Source organism: Capra hircus, chromosome 4 (assembly GCF_001704415.2).
Source record: "Capra hircus breed San Clemente chromosome 4, ASM170441v1, whole genome shotgun sequence".
Taxonomy (NCBI): Eukaryota; Metazoa; Chordata; class Mammalia; order Artiodactyla; family Bovidae; genus Capra; species Capra hircus.
In genome coordinates this window covers 104,916,142-104,935,945 of record NC_030811.1, presented here as the reverse complement: position 1 = coordinate 104,935,945, position 19,804 = coordinate 104,916,142, and the positions used below count along the sequence as shown (strand labels likewise).

Genomic DNA, 19,804 nt, shown 5'->3' with positions numbered 1-19,804 from the left:
AGGCAGGTAAAGTGTTCTGGTATTCCCATCTCTTGAAGAATTTTCCAAAGCTTGTTGTGATCCACATAGTCAAAGGCTTTAGGGTAATCAATGAAGCAGAAGTAGATGTTTCTCTGGATTTCCCTTGCTTTTTCTATAATCCAGAGGATATTGGCAATTTAATCACTGCTTCCTCTGCCTTTTCTAAATCCAGCTTGTACATCTGGAGGTTCTCAGTTCATGTACTGTTGAAGCCTAGCTTGGAGTATTTTGAGCATGGTCTTGCTAGCATGTGAAATGAGTGCATTTGTGCAGCAGTTTGAACATTCTTTGGTATTGCCCTTCTCAGAGATTAGGATGCAGACTGACCTTTTCCAGTCCTGTGGCCACTGCTGAGTTTTCCAAATTTGCTGGCATATTGAGTGCAGCACTTTCACAGCATCATCTTTGAGTTGAAATAACTCCACTGGAATTCCGTCACCTCCACTAGCTTTGTTCATAGTGATGCTTCCTAAGGCCCACTTGGCTTTGCAGTCTTGGATGCCTGGCTCTAGGTGAGTGAGCACACCATTGTGGTTATCCAGGTCATTAAGATCTTTTTTGTATAGTTCTTCTGTGTATTCTTGCCACTTCTTAATATCTTCTTCTTCTGTTAGGTCCATTCTGTCCTTTATTGTGCCCATCTTTGGATGAAATGTTCCCTGAGTATCTCCTTCTTGAAGAGCTCTCTATTCTTTCCCATTGTTTTCCTCTGTTGTTTTCATTATATAGTTTTCCTCTATTTCTTTGCATTGATCACTTAGGAAGGCTTTCTTATCTCTCCTTGCTGTTCTTTGGAACTCTGCATTCAGTGGGTATATTTTTCCTTTTTCTCCTTTGCCTTTCGCTTCTCGTCTTTTCTCAGCTATTTGTAAGGCCTCCTCAGACAACCATTTTGCTTTTTTGCATTTCTTTTTTTGGGAATGTTTTGATCACTGTCTCCTGCACAGTCTTACGAACCTCATATAGTTCTTCAGGCACTGTATCAGATCTAATCCCTTGAATCTATTTGTCACTTCCAGTGTATAATCATAAGAGATTTGATTTAGGTCATACTTAAATGGCCTAGTGGTTTTCCCTGCTTTCTTCAATTTAGGTCTGAATGTGGCAATAAGGAGCTTATGATCCAAGCCACAGTCAGTTCCTGGTCTTGTCTTTGCTCTTTGTATAGAGCCTCTCCATCTTTGGCTGCAAAGAATATAATCAATCTGATTTCAGTATTGACCATCGGTGATGTTTATGTGTAGAGTCATCTCTTGTGTTACTGGAAGAGAGTGTTTGCTATGACCAGTTCATTCTCTTGGCAAAACTCTGTTAGCCTTTGCCCTGCTTCATTTTGTACTCCAAGCCGACCTTGCCTGTTACACTAGGATATTCTGATATGGCCAGAATATACGAAACTGAAATGTGGGGCACTTGATGCCACCAGGAATTCTGCTTTGCTGTCTCTTGTGTTGCTTTGCTAGTAGGGACTGTCCTCAGAATGGGACATGTTCTCCCCAACTCCCTTTAGCTTCCTTCCCAGTTGTTTTCTAGGCGTTGTTGCCCTACCCAAATACATAAAGCTGAATGTACAAAGTTCAGTTCAGTTCAGTCACTCAGCCATGTCCAACTCCTTGCGACCCCATGAACCGCAGCACGCCAGTCCTCCCTGTCCATCACCAGCTCCTGGAGTTAACCCAAACCCATGTCCATTGAGTCGGTGATGCCATCCAACCATCTCATCCTCTGTCATCCCCTTTTCCTCCTGCCTTCAATCTTTCCCAGCATCAGGGTCTTTTCAGATAGTCAGCTCTTCGCATCAGTCCTTCCAGTGAACACCCAGGACTAATCTCCTTTAGGATGGACTGGTTGGGTCTGCTTGCAGTCCAGGGGACCCTCAAGAGTCTTCTCCAACACCACAGTTCAAAAGCATCAATTCTTCGGTGATCAGCTTTCTTTATAGTCCAACTCTCACATCCATACATGACCACTGGAAAAACCATAGCCTTGACTAGACGGACCTTTGTTGGCAAAGTAATGTCTCTGCTTTTAAGTATGCTGTCTAGGTTGGTCATAACTTTCCTTCCAAGCAATAAGCATCTTTTGATTTCATGGCTGCAATTGCCATCTGCAGTGATTTTGGAGCCCAGAAAAATAAAGTCAGCCACTGTTTCCCCATCTATTTGCCATGAAGTGATGGGACCAGATACCATGATCTTAGTTTTCTGAGTGTTGAGCTTTAAGCCAACTTTTTCACTCTGCTCTTTCACTTTCTTCAAGAAGCTCTTTATTTCTTCTTTACTTTCTGCCATAGGGTGGTGTCATCTGCATATCTGAGGTTATTAATATTTCTCCCGACAATCTTGATTCCAGCTTGTACTTCCTCCAGCCCAGCATTTCTCATGATGTACTCTGCATAGAAGTTAAATAAGCAGGGTGACAATATACAGCCTTGACGTACTCCTTTTCCTATTTGGAACCAGTCTGTTGTTCCATGTCCAGTTCTAACTGTTGCATCCTGACCTGCATACAGGTTTCTCAGGAGGCAGGTCAGGTGGTCTGGTATTCCCATCTCTTTCAGAATTTTCCACAGTTTATTGTGATCTACACAGTCAAATGCTTTGGCATAGTCCATAAAGCAGAAATAGATGTTTTTCTGGAACTCTCTTGATTTTTGGATGATCCAGCGAATGTTGGCAATTTGATCTCTGGTTCCTCTGCCTTTTCTAAAACCAGCTTGGACATCTGGAAGTTCATGGTTCACATATTGGTGAAGCCTGGCTTGGAGAATTTTAAACATTACTAGCGTGTGAGATGAGTGTAATTGTGTGGTAGTTTGAGCATTCTTTGGCATTGCCTTTCTTTGGGATTGGAATGTCCAAAGATGGAAGGACAAAGAGGAGAGAGGGCGTGTGTGTGTGTGTGTAGGGGGCAGTGTACAATAATCTCACCAGTACAGATATTTGCCTGATAGGGATTTAAATCTGGCTGCAGTTTTTCCATGAATAGAGCCTTGAGTGTCTGAATCAGATAACCAGCTCTGGAGGGTGTGTGTAGTGCCTTCTTTTTTCAGCTGCCCTCAGTGTCACGTGGCATGATAAGAAATCTGGAGAGGTGTGTTTTTTTTTTCTTTCCTCAATCCAGTGTCCAGTTAATGGTTACTGGGATCCTTTTAGACTTGGTGTTATCTGTTGATTTTAGTTTTACTTGTAGTGATTTCTTGGATTTTTTCCTACATGTTCAGAAGTCGAGAGAGGTTGCAGGATTCAAGGCACACAGGATGTCAAACTGGAAGTCCATGCTCCTGATATTCAGGTTTTGTCTTCTGATACTTCTGTTACCTAAAGAGGGCTCATGTTCTTAAGTTTGGGGATAGAATTCCTAAAAGTACTTATTGTGATCTCTTTACATTTGGCTTTTTAGTAAGAAGGGTGAAATTTTCATCTGAGTTTCACATAATACGATGTTTGCTTCTCTTTCAGGTAACGGCAGAAGCAGCAATGTTTAACTTGTTCAGAAAGCCTCTGGAATCTAAGAAGCCGTCAGTACCCGAGACAGAGGCAGACGGCTTTGTCCTTTTAGGTGAGTGTTTTCTGACTTTGTTGTTTAGTGGCTCAGTCGTGTCTGACTCCCTGCGACCCCGTGGACTGTAGCCCACCAGGCTCCTCTGTCCATGGGATTCTTCAGGCGAGAATGCTGGAGTGGGTGGCCGTTCCCTTCTCCAGGGGATCTTCCTCGCCCAGGGATTGAAGCCACATTATTAAATGAATGACTTTTGCTTTAAAAGATTACTTGAAAAGTTATACAATTGATTTTAAAATATTTTTCTACTAATTCCAGAATTAGTTGATGTATATGAAATCTATAAAAATGTGGACCATTGATCACTTGAAATATTGTCATCAAGTCAGACTTCTCTTGTATATCAGTTTAGATGTGTCCTTCAGGTTCCATTTATAAAATCATCCCATTTTTTCTATCCAGAAGCGAGTCAGTCTTTTTAATTATGAAAAGCCAGAAGTCTTGAAGAATTCTTGATAAATTCAAATTCTGTTTGAAGAAGCAGGGCTTAGTGCTGCTTATAAATCAGCTTCTGAAATTAAATTAGGCATCCAGTAAATAGTTGCCAAATGAGGTACATTTATTTTTTTATTTAAGTAGAGTTGATTTACAATATTAACTTTCAGGGGTACAACATAGTGATTGAATATTTTCATAGATTAAGTACCAATAAAAATTATCATAAAATAAGCACTATTATAATGTAATGGCTATAATTGAGCTGTACAGTACATCCTTGTTGCTCATCTCTTTTTATATATTGTAGCCTGTATCTCTTAATCCCATACCCCTAACTTGCCCTTCCCTCTCCCTTTTGGTAACCGCTAGTTTGTTTTCTGTGTCTGTGAGTTTTTTCCTATTTTGCAACTGCTTCACTTGTATTATTTTTGTGATTCCACATGTAAGTGATGTCGTACAATATTTGTCTTTCTGTGGTTTATTTCACTAAACATAATGCTCTCTGGGTCCATCCATGTTGTTGCAGAATTTCATTCTTTTTTATGGCTTTTTATTCGTGTGTGTGTGTGTGTATGTGTGTGGTGTGTGTGTGTGTGTGTGTGTGTGTGTGTGCGCGCGCCACGCACGCGCATTGCATCTTGTGTGTGTGTGTGTGTGTGTATGCGTGTGTGTGCGCCACGCACGCGCATTGCATCTTCTTAATCCAGTCGTGTGTTGATAAGTACTTGGGTTTTCTCTTGGGTACATGTATCTTTCTGAATTAGTGTTCTCATTTTTTTGCAGCTATATACCCAGCAGTGGGATTGCTGGATCATATGGCAGCTCATTTTCAGTGTTTTAAGGAACCTCCTTACTGTTTTGCATAGTGGCTACACCAGTTTACGTTCCCATCAGGAGTTTTGAAGTACACTTTAAAATCTAAATATGTTAACTAGTGACTCCTGAATCTTAAGACTAGTTTATTTTCTATTATAAAATTAATACCTGCTAGTTATTAACATTTTAGTGGCTTCAAAAAATATTCCTTTCAACCAGATATTATGCTCTTCCCAAGGGGAGTTCTGAAACATGACATTTCCTTCATGTCATTTGCCAATCCCAAAGAAGAGACTGGCAGTCTTTGGCTAATTCTTCCCAGTAGTTGTCTTCTCATAGGGCATTGAGGAGGAGCTAAAACCCAGTGTCCCCTTGGGACACCCGTCCTCTTCTACCTGGATTTCCTTCTGCCAGAGTCAGCTCCGTATCTGAGGATTTGCATGAACTCAGAGTGTTTGCTCTTGACAGTATTTCTCAGGGTCTCCCTCTGTAGATCCTGGTTCCCTATCAGCCCTACCTCTTCTCTCTATATCTTGGCCTAGTCAGCCCGAGGTCCCCTGGCATTGGGAGAGGCTCTGTGTGTCTTGACAAGTGGAAGATGGCTTTTTGGGTTTGCAGGTTATGTTGAACTTTTAGGTTAGGCCTTCTAAGAGCCAGGCTCACCCCACGCCTCTGACCCACACATCCAGAATGGGTGGGTGGATCTCTGCCTCTTCAGCGCTTCTCTTCAGGACCTGGTCTCTTGCAGTAAGGACACGGGGGTTTTACCCCTCTGGCCCTCTTCTGCTTCTTGGCCTTAATCTGTGGGAAACCAGAGGAGCGTTTTCCTTGTAGTTAAATGCTACCATAAAATATCCTATCTTTTCCACAGTCATGTTCTGATAGGCCTGTGGGTTTCCTGGACCTGCTTCCTGGGGCCTGGAACAGGGGCCGTAGGTGAGAGTGGTGAGAGCTGGTTTCTCTCTGACCAGATCCGCTGTGTCTGAGGCAGAGCAGTGGGGCATAGTCTGACCAGGGTTGGTGGTTTTTCTGGGGAGCCTCCTGACAGGGGTGAAGTGGGGTGCCACCAACCCAGCTGCTTCTCTGGCCCTTCTTACAGTGTCAGGAAATTGTGCTTTGTCTTCCAAGACAGAACCGGCTCTGTCATCCCCCGCTTCTGTTTCCAATGCTTCCAGCATTGCTTCTCTCTAACCTGCCGAATTAGCCCAAGTAACGGAAGAAACTTCAGGGGTGCCTCTGGTCTCCTGTGATGTTTCTGCCTCTTCAGGAGTTTCACAATCAGTTCTTTCCAACTTTGCTCTAGCAATGCCTGGTTCTCCAAACTCTGCTCTGTATTTCTTGTTTTAGAACACTTCTGTAGCCCGGAGAAAGGCATGCAACCCACTCTAGCATTCTTGCCTGGAGAACCCCCATGGACAGAGGTGCCTGGTGGGCTACAGTCCGTGAGGTCCCATGGAGTGACACAACCGAAGTCACTTAGCACACGGCTTTAATGCACATGCAGAGAGCTGTGTTTTCCTGTTGTCTCATGATTAGAAATAGTGCGCTGACGTGTCTGCGAGCACACACAGCTTCTGCAGCTGTGCTTGGAGAACCTTGATCCGTCTTGCCTTCTTCTGTGGCCTGCCACTTGCAGCATCGCCGAGACAAGATTTAACCACAGCTGAAAAAGCTGCTGGGGCTGCTGTTTCTAAAATCTCCTCCAGTGTCTGGTAGCTGGTAGCTTGAAGATATTTCACTGCCTGTCTTATAACTAGCCCAGCAGGGGTTTCTGTCCCCAGCTGGTGAAGCTTCTGTTGTGGACCCTGCCTTTCTAAGAAAGAGTAGTTTAAGTAGTGGCCTTTAACTGAGGCTCAGAAGACAGAAATGCCAAGATTTACTGCTTCTTGAGGGAATCTCCAGCCATTACTTCCCCAGTATGGTTTCACAGACCAGCTGCCCCATCTGATGCCTCTCAGCTCTCACGGTGCCTTTTCCCATAAGCTGACACGCTGTATGTTGAGGGAGCTTTTGCAGGGCCATCTTGGACTGAGTGGGATTTAGCTCCTGTACCGCTTGTCCTATGGTTGAGCAGTCACAGGGAGGCACCACCCTGCCCCAGGCTCAGGACTGCAATTTAGTTTCAGGTGCGGCTGGACCCCACACCCTTGTTCAAATGATCCAAGCAAGAGCAGACCCCCACATGCTGACTGAGGCCTCCTGGTCCTTCAGCTGCCATGTCTACTGATGCTTATCTCGGTTTAGTGCCATTTTTTCCCCCAGGTGTAAAGCTCCAACTTCTCCACCATTTTCCATGAAAAATCCTTGGGTTACTACTCTTCTGTGATTTTTTTTCCTCCTAGAATCTTCCAGAAAGTTTTTTTTTTGTTTGTTTTCTTTTTAATCTCCTGCTTTCAGGAAGAAAAGGAGAGGACAGAGTGCTCTTCTTGCACCTGGTGTTTGTTCAAGTTTAGCTCAGAATAATCTTTATGCTAAAGTGGCATATTTTGGGCTGGTATATCTGCCACCCTTCACCATTTGGGGAAGTTACAAAACCTCCCAGGTATCGTTTAGCTTATTTAGAAAATGAGCATGATAACAATAGGGTTGTTGAGGGGATTAAATGAGTTAATGTGTGTAATATGCTTAGGAGAGCACTTTGAGTGAGGTGGTCATGTTATCTCCATATACAGTGCATGCTAAGTCGCTTCAGTCATGTCCAGCTCTCTGCAATGCTATGGACTGTGGCCTGCCAGGCGCTCTGTCCATGAGATTTCCCAGGCAAGAATATTGGAGTGGGTTGCTATGCCTTCTCTGGTGGATCAAACCCAGGGATCAAACCCGTATCTCTTATGTCTCCTGCATTGGCAGGCTGGTTCTTTACCACTAGCGCCACCTGGGAAGCCCCCATATACAGAAGAGGACTTGAAAAAGCTCACCAGCTTACATGGGCCACATCTGGAATTAGCCCAGGCCTTCTAGCTTCAGAGCCTGTCCTCTTAACCACTAAGCTATCCATCTTTATTTTTTTTTAAGTTTTATTATCATTTTAAATTTTCAGACAGTAGTGACATTTTAAGCTCTTTTTAAAAATTTAAATTGTGTTCAATAATTTTAAAATATTCCTTAACTAACTTTATTATTGAATGGGATTAAAAAATAGTACAAAGGAGAACAGGATTAAATGCCAGAGAAGTATAAATATGTCTGTCAGTTTAACTTTCCCTGAGTTCCCTAGACAATTAATTTTTAAAAGACAAAGTGCTATGCTTTTTTGTTTTCTTTTTTTTTTTTTAAGTAAAAGAGGGTTGCTTGTATTATACATAAATTTGGCTTTAATTTTGGCTGCCTCAGACTCTCCACTATTTAATATTGTAAATACTTAAAAATATTACAGTAAACTATACTCTCCTTAATGAAGTTGAGATTGGAAGATACAGTCAGCCCTCTATGTCCACAAAGTTCTGCATCAATGAATTCAACCAACTGCAGATTGAAAATATTGAAAGAAAAAAATCCAGAGTGATCCAGCAAAAGCACAACTTAAATTTGCCACATGTCTAGCAACTGTTTACATGGCATTTATATTGTATCAGGTGTGATAAGTAATTTAAAGTATACGGGAGGGTATGCGTAGGTTATATGCAAATACCGCACTGTTTTATTTGAGGAACTTGGTGAGCCGCTGCAGATTTTAGTAAGGGTCCTGCAGAAACCGAGGGACAACTATACACTGTTGAGTTAGTGAAATATCCTTCCGCAGTTAAAGCCTTAACTGAGAATTGACCAGTAAAAGTCAGGATAGATTATTTGGAATATAGTTAATTATCTTAAAAAATAGGATGGAAAACTGTTTTTAGAAACTGGTCTAAGTTCTTTTTATCATATGGTTCTACATTAACTTATATAGTATCTACTTTTACTCTCAGAGCCTGCTCTATGTATGTGTAAAAAGTTTGAAAAATATCACATAGGTCAAATGATAGCTATGAACTGCTTTTATCAACATGACTCTGGCCTTTGGCATATGTGTTTTGGTTATCATGTGTCCACACGTCTTTCTTGGTCCTTTTGTGTAGTAGATACATTGCAGGAAAATAATTGTATGTACGTGTTCTTGTGTGTTTATTAACTTATAAATGATACAACTAAGTGAAGACTTAGATTATATCTATACCAGCTTCTTCAGTTCATTTTAGTCGCTCAGTTGTGTCCGACTCTATGCAACCCCATGAACCACAGCACGCCAGGCCTCCCTGTCCATCACCAACTCCCAGACCCATGTCCATTGAGTCGGTGATGCCATCCAACCATCTCATCCTCTGTCGTTCCCTTCTCCTGCCCTCAATCTTTCTCAGCATTAGAGTCTTTTCAGATGAGTCAGTTCTTCGCATCGGGTGGCCAGAGTATTGGAGTTTCAGCTTCAACATCAGTCCTTCCAATGAGCACCCAGGACTGATCTCCTTTAGGATGGACTGGTTGGATCTGCTTGCAGTCCAAGGGACTCTCAAGAGTCTTCTCCAACACCACAGTTCAAAAGCATCGATTCTTCGCTGCTCAACTTTCTTTATAGTCCAACTCTCACATCTATACATGACTACTGGAAAAACCATGGCTTTGACTAGACAGACCTTTGTTGGCAAACTAACGTCTCTGCTTTTTAATATGCTGTCTAGGTTGGTCACAGTTTTTCTTCGAAGAAGCAAGCAACTTTTAATTCCATGGCTGCAGCACTGTCTGCCGTGATTTTGGAACCCAAGAAAATAAAGTCTGACACTGTTTCCACTGTTTCCCCATCTATTTGCCATGAAGTGATGGGACCAGATGCTATGATCTTAGTTTTTTGAATGTTGAGCTTTAAGCCAACTTTTTCACTCTCCTTTTTCACTTTCATCAAGAGGCTTTTTAGTTCTTCTTCACTTTCTGCCATAAGGGTGGTGTCATCTGCATATCTGAGGTTATTGATATTTCTCCAGGCAATCTTGATCCCAGCTTGTGCTTCATCCAGCCCAGCATTTCACATGATGTACTCTGCATATATGTTAAATAAGCAGGGTGACAATATACAACCTTGACGTGCTCCTTTCCCAATTTGGAATCAGTCTGTTGTTCCATGTCTGGTTCTAACTCTTGCTTCTTGATCTGAATACAGATTTCTCAACAACTTCTTATCAGTATGGATTCTGTAGAATTTGTTAGACTGTTATCTTACTTGGCCTTTATAACGTATTTCTAAAAAGGTTAGAGGTTAGAGTAAATTATGTTGTTAAGGGTATAAGTTATCTGTATTTCCCCCCTTGACAATACCTTTCCCTCTAAACATGCCTTCCAACTTAATACAAATAGGTTTGAGGTCACAATTATTAGATGGTGTTGCTGAAGTCAACACCCCATGACTTGAAACTCAGGGTCCAAGCAGAGCTGACGCTCTGTTATTGATAATAGGGATATTTGGGCTGCTTGTACAGAATTAGCTCACTTTTGGACAGAAAGCTTTTTCCCTGTTAGGGTTTCCAAAGCTTTTAGCCTTTGTAAAATATCGAGTGTGCTAAATAATAATAAGGAAATTAAAAACAAAAAGGCCCGGTGGAAAAACATCCTTTCGCTTTAACTAGTTCCTTTTCTCATAAGGAGGTAATAACTATTCGTTCATTCAGTAATGAAATCGAAGTAATCCTCTAGGGTACTCATTTTACACAAAACAAACTGCAGTTTTCTTTTGTACCACTGGGTGGCGGTTTTTCTTAGTCTTACACTACTGTTTAAAACCCCAGCAAGCCTGGTACTGTTTGTAATTACCAGGGTTTTCTTCTGTTATGACATGTTTAATTGTGCTTTTAAGACATTATCTTTAGGTTGATTACAAATTTACCACTGTAGTATGCAACCACTTATTTTAAATTAAGAAAAAGAGTATCTCTTGCCTAGATGTTGGCATAAAATCCTTCCAAAACGAAGACAGAGGCATGAATTAGCTTATCATATTCTAGAAAAAAAGAAAAATAACAGCAACCAAGAAAAGTCACAGAAAATAAAGTGGAAAGGATTATTGTCTGTTCACCAACACTGGTGACCAAATAGTGAATGTAACTTTGGAGCAGTCAAAATGAAATTGGGCAAACACCATTAAAGAGATTAAAGGGCTTGGGTTACAGTAAAACTGAAGTTCATCGTGTTTTTCCGAATATGCAGGTGCTTCTTAAAACTATAGCAGAAGAACTTCTAGCTTCCATTAAGCTAATTATTTTGTAAAACTGATTGAATTTAGAATCAGTTTAGTAATTCACCCCAGCTTGGATTTCATCTTTTAAGTACTGACACTGAAGTGTGTACTTGAGTCTCACCTCTGTTTGCCAGTTTAAATGGTAAATCAGGTTTTGGGAAATAGTGCGTTAGTTCTAAGGTTGTCTCCTACTGAGTTCCCCATGGTGGGAATCACTGAAACCATGTATACGCACTAAAGTTAAACTGTCACATTCTTATGTGGAACTTTTTAGGTAGTGTCTTCCTCTCTGTACCCTTGGCTTTATTTAGAAGTGGAAGTCTAGTGGTGTATGCTAAAAATTGGCATTCCAGAGAATAAGGGACAGTAAGTCACTTCGATTCTGTGTAGGACTGAAGGCTTTAATGAAAACAACAGTGACGGAAACTGCACAGATTTTCACCCTGTGTTTCCCCATCCTTCCAAGAGAAGTATAACATCTTCAAAAAAAGTGTTTATGGGTAAAAAAGGCAGCCGACCCTATTAATATCTGCTTACCCACGTATTGTGCTATTCAGAAAAAGTCAAATTGCAGTGAATTTACTTGGCAGTCTTTCTGGTTTTTTCTCTTGACCTTTCAATTCTAAAGGAAGTATGCCAGGATTTTCAACTGAACTCATAACGCAATTGTTTATTTTCCCATTGAGAAATGGTGAGTCGTGTGTATAATGGATAAGGATGAACAGAATTTACACATTCGTTGGTTCCTGATTCTGGCTCATCTCGTGGCATTCAGAGGTGAAACTGTTGGGGCCAGGCTGACCCCTGTGGGATGTACCACCCTGCCATGTCTCCTGAAGGGTGCAGGATGAGAGGGGGCTTCAAGGCGGGGCAGAGATGTCTACCCAGCACAGGCCCCTCTGTGGCACACAGTCGGCTGTGAGTTGTGAGAAAGGGCTCAGAAGACTCAGCTGACTCAGATACGAGTTAGGGATCTGTCTCCCTAACTCAGTGAGTCTAACCTTCTTTGGAATTAGGGGGCCGTTTGCAAAAGTCCTGGTGCTGGGGCTTCATCCCTCCATTCTGATTAGACACACGTGGGGTTTGGTCCAGACACTGACTTTTTTTTCCAGAGTTTCCCCAGATAGTTCTTGTGTGCGTGCAAGGCTGAGAACTGCTGCAGTTCACTCTTCATAATTTAGTTATGGACACTATCAAATCATGTGTTAAAACACTTTGAAAAAGACCTCATAAAAATATAAAAGTTACAGTTTCTCTTCCACTGTAGTTGAGCCATAAACAAACAAAATGACAAAAATTCTAGGTAGAACATCTTTTCAAACATTAAATAAAGAATAGAAAGATTCAGATTTCTAAGGAATGAAATTGGTTTCTTAAATATGTTTAGAAACTTAAAACCTTTTTTTATCAGTAAAACAGTTGAGAAGCATTTTGTCAACTTAATTATACAAATATGAATTCCAGGTGGCTTGTAACTGTCTTTGGCCATAGGGTATCTAATCTAGAGTAACTTTAGGTAAATTTATTTGACAAATTAACATCTGTGAACTCTTCAGAGCCACTCTGATATAGTTTATCTTTGAACTGAAGCCATCAGGCAGTCAGATTTTTAGTCCACTCTTTGGGGTAGTTGACTGGTTTACTGTGGTACTATTTCCTGGAAGACACTTTTTCAGCACAACTTCAGTAGGCAGAAAAATTCATGTGTGCTCACCATAGTCCATAAATGGGTCTCCTCTAGCATTTACTCAGAGGCTTTCATAATGTTATATCTTCCACATCTGAGACCGCTTTAACTGAAAAATTGTGATGAATAGCTTTGATAGTTTCACTTCAAGTTTATTCTTATTTCATTCTGTTAAGGAAATAATGGGGATGAGAATCTAAGTAGAATGCACACTTATGAGCATTGTAATTTGTACTAGTAATTTAGATAGGGTTGGAAGACCTAAATATTGTCTTGCTAGTAATTTTAATAATGCTGCAATATTGTTTTATATTTAAGTGGTTGTCTTATTCAGTATCTGTTTTTTTCCCATTGTATGCAGCCAAAGCATATTATGAAAGGAAGAGTTCTTATTGAGGTCACACATTAATCTTTCCAAACGTGAATTTCTGAGAATGTGTCTTCTTTCATTATATCATGATAGAATTATGGTGGGACCTCAAAATAGAATTCTCTAGTAAACTAAGCCAGAAGAAAAGCTTTTTTTTAACTGTTGTTTTTGTTTTTCATATTTAGAACATAAATTTAGAGCGTATCTGTTGGTTAATAACACTATATTACATTATATATTGTTCAGTCACTGAATTGAGTTCTCTCAAGAATATACTTCACTTTGATTCTCCCAGGAGCCTGGGAGATCTGATAAAGTTACTAAAACTCATACTACAAGAAAAATATCTTAAATTAGTATAAGATGGTCTTTTCTTGTTGTGGTAGTCATCAGGTGAACATTCTGGAGCACTTTTCTGTCCTGGACACTCTGCTCCTTGTTTAAAAAAGAAGGCAGATTTATGGGCTTGACCCATAGCTGGTAAAACAGAATCTTTGTAACTATAGCCTAAGAATCAGCATTTTTTTAAAAAAAGCATTGCAGGTGATTTTTATGCAGGCTAATATTGAGAATCACTGTAATAATTCTTTTATAAAGTGTGGCAGGAGAGCAGAACATTTTCAGGTGGTGGGAAAGGCTGTAACGTATGTGCATTCAGAAGAATCTGGAACATATTCAGGGCCAGTAAGCAATTCTTCAGGAGAGAGGGTATGTCAGGGCCACTGGTGAGGAGCGAGTCTAGAACTGGGATTTGCAATGGGCCTGTGTGCCATTCTGGGACATTAGAATTCTCTCCTGTTGTCAGTAGTGAACTATCAGATATCTGACCATTTTAACACAGTGAAGTATTGTTTGGGTTTCTATTTTATTGGAAATGTGTTAATTTTAAAAAATGGAGCTAATTTAATAATTTCATCCAGTTGAGAATTGTTTTTGAATGGAAAGAGTGATCACCTCTTGAATGCATCGCTGAGGCAGTGTGCACACACGCTCATGCCGGGTGGACAGGATATGACAAGGAGAGAATAAGCCAGTGAACTGTGTGGGGCCGCCACGCTGCAGTCACTCTCTCAGACACTTCCAGTTGCGCCTTCTCCACATGTGTTAGTTTCAACATAGTGTAGGAATAGATAGGAATAGAAGCTGCTAGTTCTCCTTCTGTATCTGCTTCTCTCCACTTCTTTGCTAGTGGCGTTTTATCTGGCCACGTGGCCATTTTGTGGTTTGATGTGGAATTTTGATGAAATTTCTGGGCCACGTGATATAAGAAGGAACGTTGTACTGCAGGTTTTATGGAACCTTTTAAAAGCACAGCTGGTGTGTACCTTCCATCTCTCCCCTGCCCCTAACTTTTCGCACCCTGGAGTACGGATATGATGGTTTGATGGTGGACAAGCCACCATCTTGGATCCTGAAGAGTAGAGTGCATTGTGAGGATAAATGAAGAATAAGTGGGGGAGAGCCTGGGTCCTTAAAAAGACCAGGGAGTAGCCGCAACAGCCCCATTATGCTTGCCTTTGAACTGCTTTTATGCGAGGCAGGATAAACTTCTGTGTGAGTCACTATTTCATCTTGTCATCTGCAGATGACCAAACCCAGGTACTGAACTGGAAACCATAATATTCAGATTCCAAGTTCCATCATTTTCTTGCTGTGGATCAAGCAGGCTCCTTAGCCTTTCAGCCTCATTTTCCTTCCGTAGAAAAAGTTAATAGCATTATGGCTTCCTCACGACGTTGTTAGAGAAGAGGAATGAGAGGAAACTTCACGCCGATTTCTTCACTTACAGAAGTGAGAATAAGAAGTTCACTTGCTAATCCTGATGAGCTCAGCGACAGGCTAGGGAGAATGATTCCAAGCCAGCCTCTCTGGGCTCAGCTGGAGAGAATGCAGTGATCATTACTACCGTAGATTGTAGGCAAGGGAATGGTAAGCACCCTGTGACCCACAGCTCTCTCCTCCACTCAGCCTGGAAGGCCACTGCACGCTTGTGCGAGGAGTCCAGCAGGTAGTCCATTCATATCCACCAAGCGCCGAAATGTTTAGTGTGCGTTAACTAGTGGGACGTTATTAAAGAATTGAGAAATGTCGCCACACTCTGGTTATCAGTAAGTTAGAAACGGACTCACTCCCTGCTATCAGTATTTTCATCAAAAATGGCATGTACTTTTCTGGCCATGCATATATGTGTGTGTATGATATTTTTAATGAGAAGTATTAAGTATGCCGTACTAAAGCTTTACATGGTAGTATTAATGACTTAAAAGCATCATTGTTCTGAGATTTTTTTAGTATTCAAAGTCAAATAGCTCAGACCTAAACTTATGAAATGACTTATTTTTATTTCTGGCATCTTTTATTTCCTGATGCACAAGCTGAAAATATGCTTGGCAGTGCCGGAGGAAAACTGTAACCCTTAAAATAGTTCGATGGATTGCTTAAAGGAATTGATAACTGTGACAATCAGTGATTGTCCTTGTTGCTATCACTGTGTTAGGGGGTCTTAGCCATGATGAGTTTGAAGGCCTGAGTGGAGTGCTCTGGAAGCCTCCTGAAATTGCAAGCAGAATACTGTGTTTGCATTTTTTGGATGAGAAGGGTCTCTGAATATTACCAGTTTCTCAAAGATCTGTGACCCTAAAAAGGTTAAATAGTGACTTTTCTATCTATGGCTAGGTATACCAGTGTTTACTAGCCACTTGGGCCGTGGTATGTTGGGGATTTTTTTATGTCAGAGACAGGTTACATCCTATTGGCCGCTTTTACTAATTTGGGTTCAGAAAATAGAATGAGTTTTGAGCAGCTAAATAAAAATTAGAGAATAATTACTACTAGTAAGATATATAGCAGATAAGAGCTGTCTGTAAGGAGGTTACAATCTATATCACAAGGGGTGCAAAAATGAAAGTCAAGTAACATTACAAAGCAGTAACATCAAACACTTAAAAAACTGATAGAATGGCTTTTACCATGGTGGTCTCAGACAGTGCGTTAGTTTGACATTCTTTCTCTGCCTTATGCTGTCAGTTATACTCAGTGTGAGTATATTTACTTTTCCAGGGATGCTTCCAGGACATGGTGCTGTAATTAGGTTTTTCTCATTCAAAGAACTAAAAAAATAGGCAAATGATAATGGATATGTATAGATCCCAAACTGTGGTTGGGGAATGTTTTTACTTGTTATCTTAAACATATAATTCATAACTAGTAATGACAGGTTGCTCTTGGTTTACCTCTACGTGGACCTCTCATTATTTGAACCAGGATGTTTTTCTGCTGCCAGGCTCAGGGCCCAGTGTCCCCTTTGTGCAGAGCGCCCGGCCTGGTCCACTTTGTCCGTATCCTGTTACAGTCAGATCCCACATGAAATCTTGCCTTTTGGTCTCTAGAGAGCTCTGTCTTTGATCTCATGGTGTACATTTTCTCCCATCATTTATTTGCTTCTTAATCACATAGCAGCTCCGATATCATTGTTTTATAATGTTATTTAAACTTTTTAATGTTTTGCCACTTAGATGGTAGCCATACAGATCCCTTGTCTGCTGTGTATCTTACATGATAGTCAGCATGAGGATTTCCATAAAATAAATCCTCCATCCATAACTTGTTAACAGGTTTTGAAAGTATTAGGCGCTCAGTCATGTCTCACTCTTTGGGACCCCATGGACTGTAGCCCACCAGGCTCCTCTGTCCATGGGATTCTCCAGGCAAGAGTACTGGAGTGGGTTGCCGTTACCTTCTCCAGGGGATCTTCCCAACCCAGGAATCACACGCGGGTCTCCTGCATTGCAGGCAGATTCTTTACTGTCTGCCACCAAGGAAACCCCAAAACAGGTTTTGGAATAACTTCTAAATCACTTAGTATTTGGTTAGAAAACTTGGTAATGACTTCTATTAAGGTATTTTCCACCGAAAATATACCTTTGTTTGGCTTCTGTCACCCATCTCCTGGACTTAAATTTTACAAATTTTAGTTATTAATGCAAAATAAAGTAAGTATTCAGAGCAGTTTCGCCTGCCTCAAATCCATGCCCCCTTCTTCCACACCTCAAAGGATGCTCCTTCCTCTGTGTGGCCATGTGTTTCAAGAGAGTCTGGCCTTCCTTCCAGCCATGGGAGGGCAGTTCCGATTTGTCTCTGCCAGTCAGGGTGGTCCTGTCCACCTTGCCAGCCTGGGCACCTGTGACCATTCTCACTAGTTGGACCTGAACGGCTCATAGGCAGACCCTGCAGAGATAGCCACCCTTCCCCTGGCAGCTGTTTTATCTCGATGAAATGCCTGATGCGTTTATGTCCATTGTTGCTATCTTTGCTGAGGAGGGGTAGCCTGAGACAGAGGAAACATGTTGGCAGAATAAAATGTGCAAGCCACCTGGTCCGCAGTGACACTGCTGAACTAATCTATTCACTGATGAGCTTCCCTGCGGCTCAGATGGTGAAGAATCTGCCAGCAAGGCAGGAGACCCAGGTTCAGTCCCTGGGTTGGGAAGATCTGGAGAAGGGAATGGCAACCCACTCCAGTGTTCTTGCCACGGGCAGAATCTCACGGGCAGAGGAGCCTGGTGGGCTACAGTTCATGGAGTCGCAAAGAGTCGGACCCGACTGAGCGACGAACACTTTCACACTTTCACCTGGTCCATGATGACACTGCTGTTTACCAGCTTGGCAGTTGTCAACCTCTGGGTTTCTTGTTAGATGAGATAATAAGTTCCTTGGTTAAAGTTTAAGCCACTTTGGGATTGACTTCTGTTACTTGCAGCTGAAAATGTCTGGACTGATGTTTGACAGGTGTGCTTGCAATGATGCATCCTCCTGGGTCAGTCTTTGTTGGCACAGCCCCTCTTAGTGTTTGTTGTCCAGACGTTGTGGAATGCATGGATGTTTCACTCAGGTGATTCAGTTGATTTACATATAGGCAAGGTTTGTATCTACGTCCTGCAGGACTCAGTTGTTAACAGACCAGTGTGTGAAAATAATCTTGAGCTATATTTCAAGTGAAAGGACTAGACTGCCAGTTCAGTTCAGTTTAGTCACTCAGTCGTGTCCGACTCTTTGTGACCCTGTAAACCGCAGCACGCCAGGCCTCCCTGTCCATCACCATCTCCTGGAGTTCACCAAAACGCATGTCCATTGAGTCGGTGATGCCATCCAACCATCTCATCCTCTGTCGTCCCCTTCTCCTCCTGCCCTCAATCTTTCCCAGCATCAGGATCTTTTTAAATGAGTCAGCTCTTTGCATGAGGCAGCCAAAGTATTGGAGTTTCAGCTTCAACATCAATCCTTCCAATGAGCACCCAGGACTGATCTCCTTTAGGATGGACTGGTTGGATCTCCTTGCAGTCCAAAGGACTCTCAAGAGTCTTCTCCAACACCACAGTTCAAAAGCATCAATTCTTCGGTGCTCAGCTTTCTTTATAGTCCAACTCTCATATCCATACATGACCACTGGAAAAACCATAGCCTTGACTAGACGGACCTTTGTTGACAAAGTAATGTCTCTGCTTTTTAATATGCTGTCTAGGTTGGTCATAACTTTCCTTCCAAGGAATAAGCATCTTTTAATTTCATGGCTGCAATCACCATCTGCAGTGATTTTGGAGCCCCCCAAAATAAAGTCAGCCACTGTTTCCACTGTTTCCCCATCTATTTGCCATGAAGTGATGGGACCGGATGCCGGAGTCACATGTAAATATTTCAAAAGGTCTGCATCAGAAGGATCTGTATCTTGATTTTGCTGGTGACCAGGGAGGCCAGGCCTCTGCTACACAGCAACTGGTGAACAATCATGTTAGTTGTTGGGAGATCAGGAAAGGAGTTCAACATACTAACATCATCACTAGCTAACATACATATGCAATCTACTGTGTCTTAGTTATATTTTAAGAAATTGGTTGGGAGGTCTAGATTGGTGTGCAACACATTGTAATTTGTCCCATCTAAAGTAATGAGGAATAGGCTCCCTGGTGCACTTTCCTACGTGTCCAGTTTTCAGGAATGGATTATTGACATTACTTAGGCAATTCCTTTCTAATATGAACCATCTGTTTTATTAAGTCAACAGTCCTGCTACTGATAATATGGTCTTAAACTTAATATAAACTTAAAGCAACTCACCTCTAGAACTCATATAGCTTTGTGTGTTACAGATTTAGAATGTACTATTTCCAAAAATGCTGAAGATGTTAAGTGAAGTCATAATTCTTTTTTTAAACTTGTAACATTGGGAGAAAAATTGAAATGTATATGTTTCCTTTGATCATCTTCAATAATTCTAAAGTCATTTTTTAAAGCTTAAAAACCAATATCTATTATATTTTTACTTCAGTTGCACATTAATTATGTTCAGTACATCAGATTTTAAAGAAGAGTTTTTAAAGGCAGTGGTAGAACGTTCATTAATCTTATTTTTAAATGTTTACATTTTGAAATTATAAATTGAGCTCTGGTTTATAATTTATAACATTCTGCTATTAAAGAGTGGGAGTGAGGCAGCATATAATTTTTAGTGCTGGAAGGAGATCTTAAAGATAGTTTTATATAGCCACATATGTAAGTATTTTTGACTAAAAGTTGTATATTCAGAATACTTTGAGATATGTACATTCGTTTTTTTGGTGAGGGGGAGAGATAGAAAGGTAAATAGTATATAGAAGCTCTCTTATAGAAAATACCAAATTATCATAGGAACCAATTATTGTAAAAGCATTCC

At 41.1% G+C, this 19,804-nt stretch overlaps 1 protein-coding gene across 2 annotated transcripts in view; it reads left to right on the top strand.

Annotated features, from left to right (window-relative positions):
- UMAD1 (UBAP1-MVB12-associated (UMA) domain containing 1) overlaps positions 1 to 19,804 on the top strand; it is a 255,741-nt gene that overhangs the window by 32,199 nt on the left and 203,738 nt on the right. For both annotated transcript variants that reach the window (XM_013963152.2, XM_018047374.1), the window contains one exon: positions 3,483 to 3,582. In XM_013963152.2, coding sequence (XP_013818606.2) covers positions 3,501 to 3,582 — 82 coding nt within the window. In that variant the 5' untranslated portion in view covers positions 3,483 to 3,500. The remainder of the gene's footprint in view (positions 1 to 3,482; positions 3,583 to 19,804) is intronic.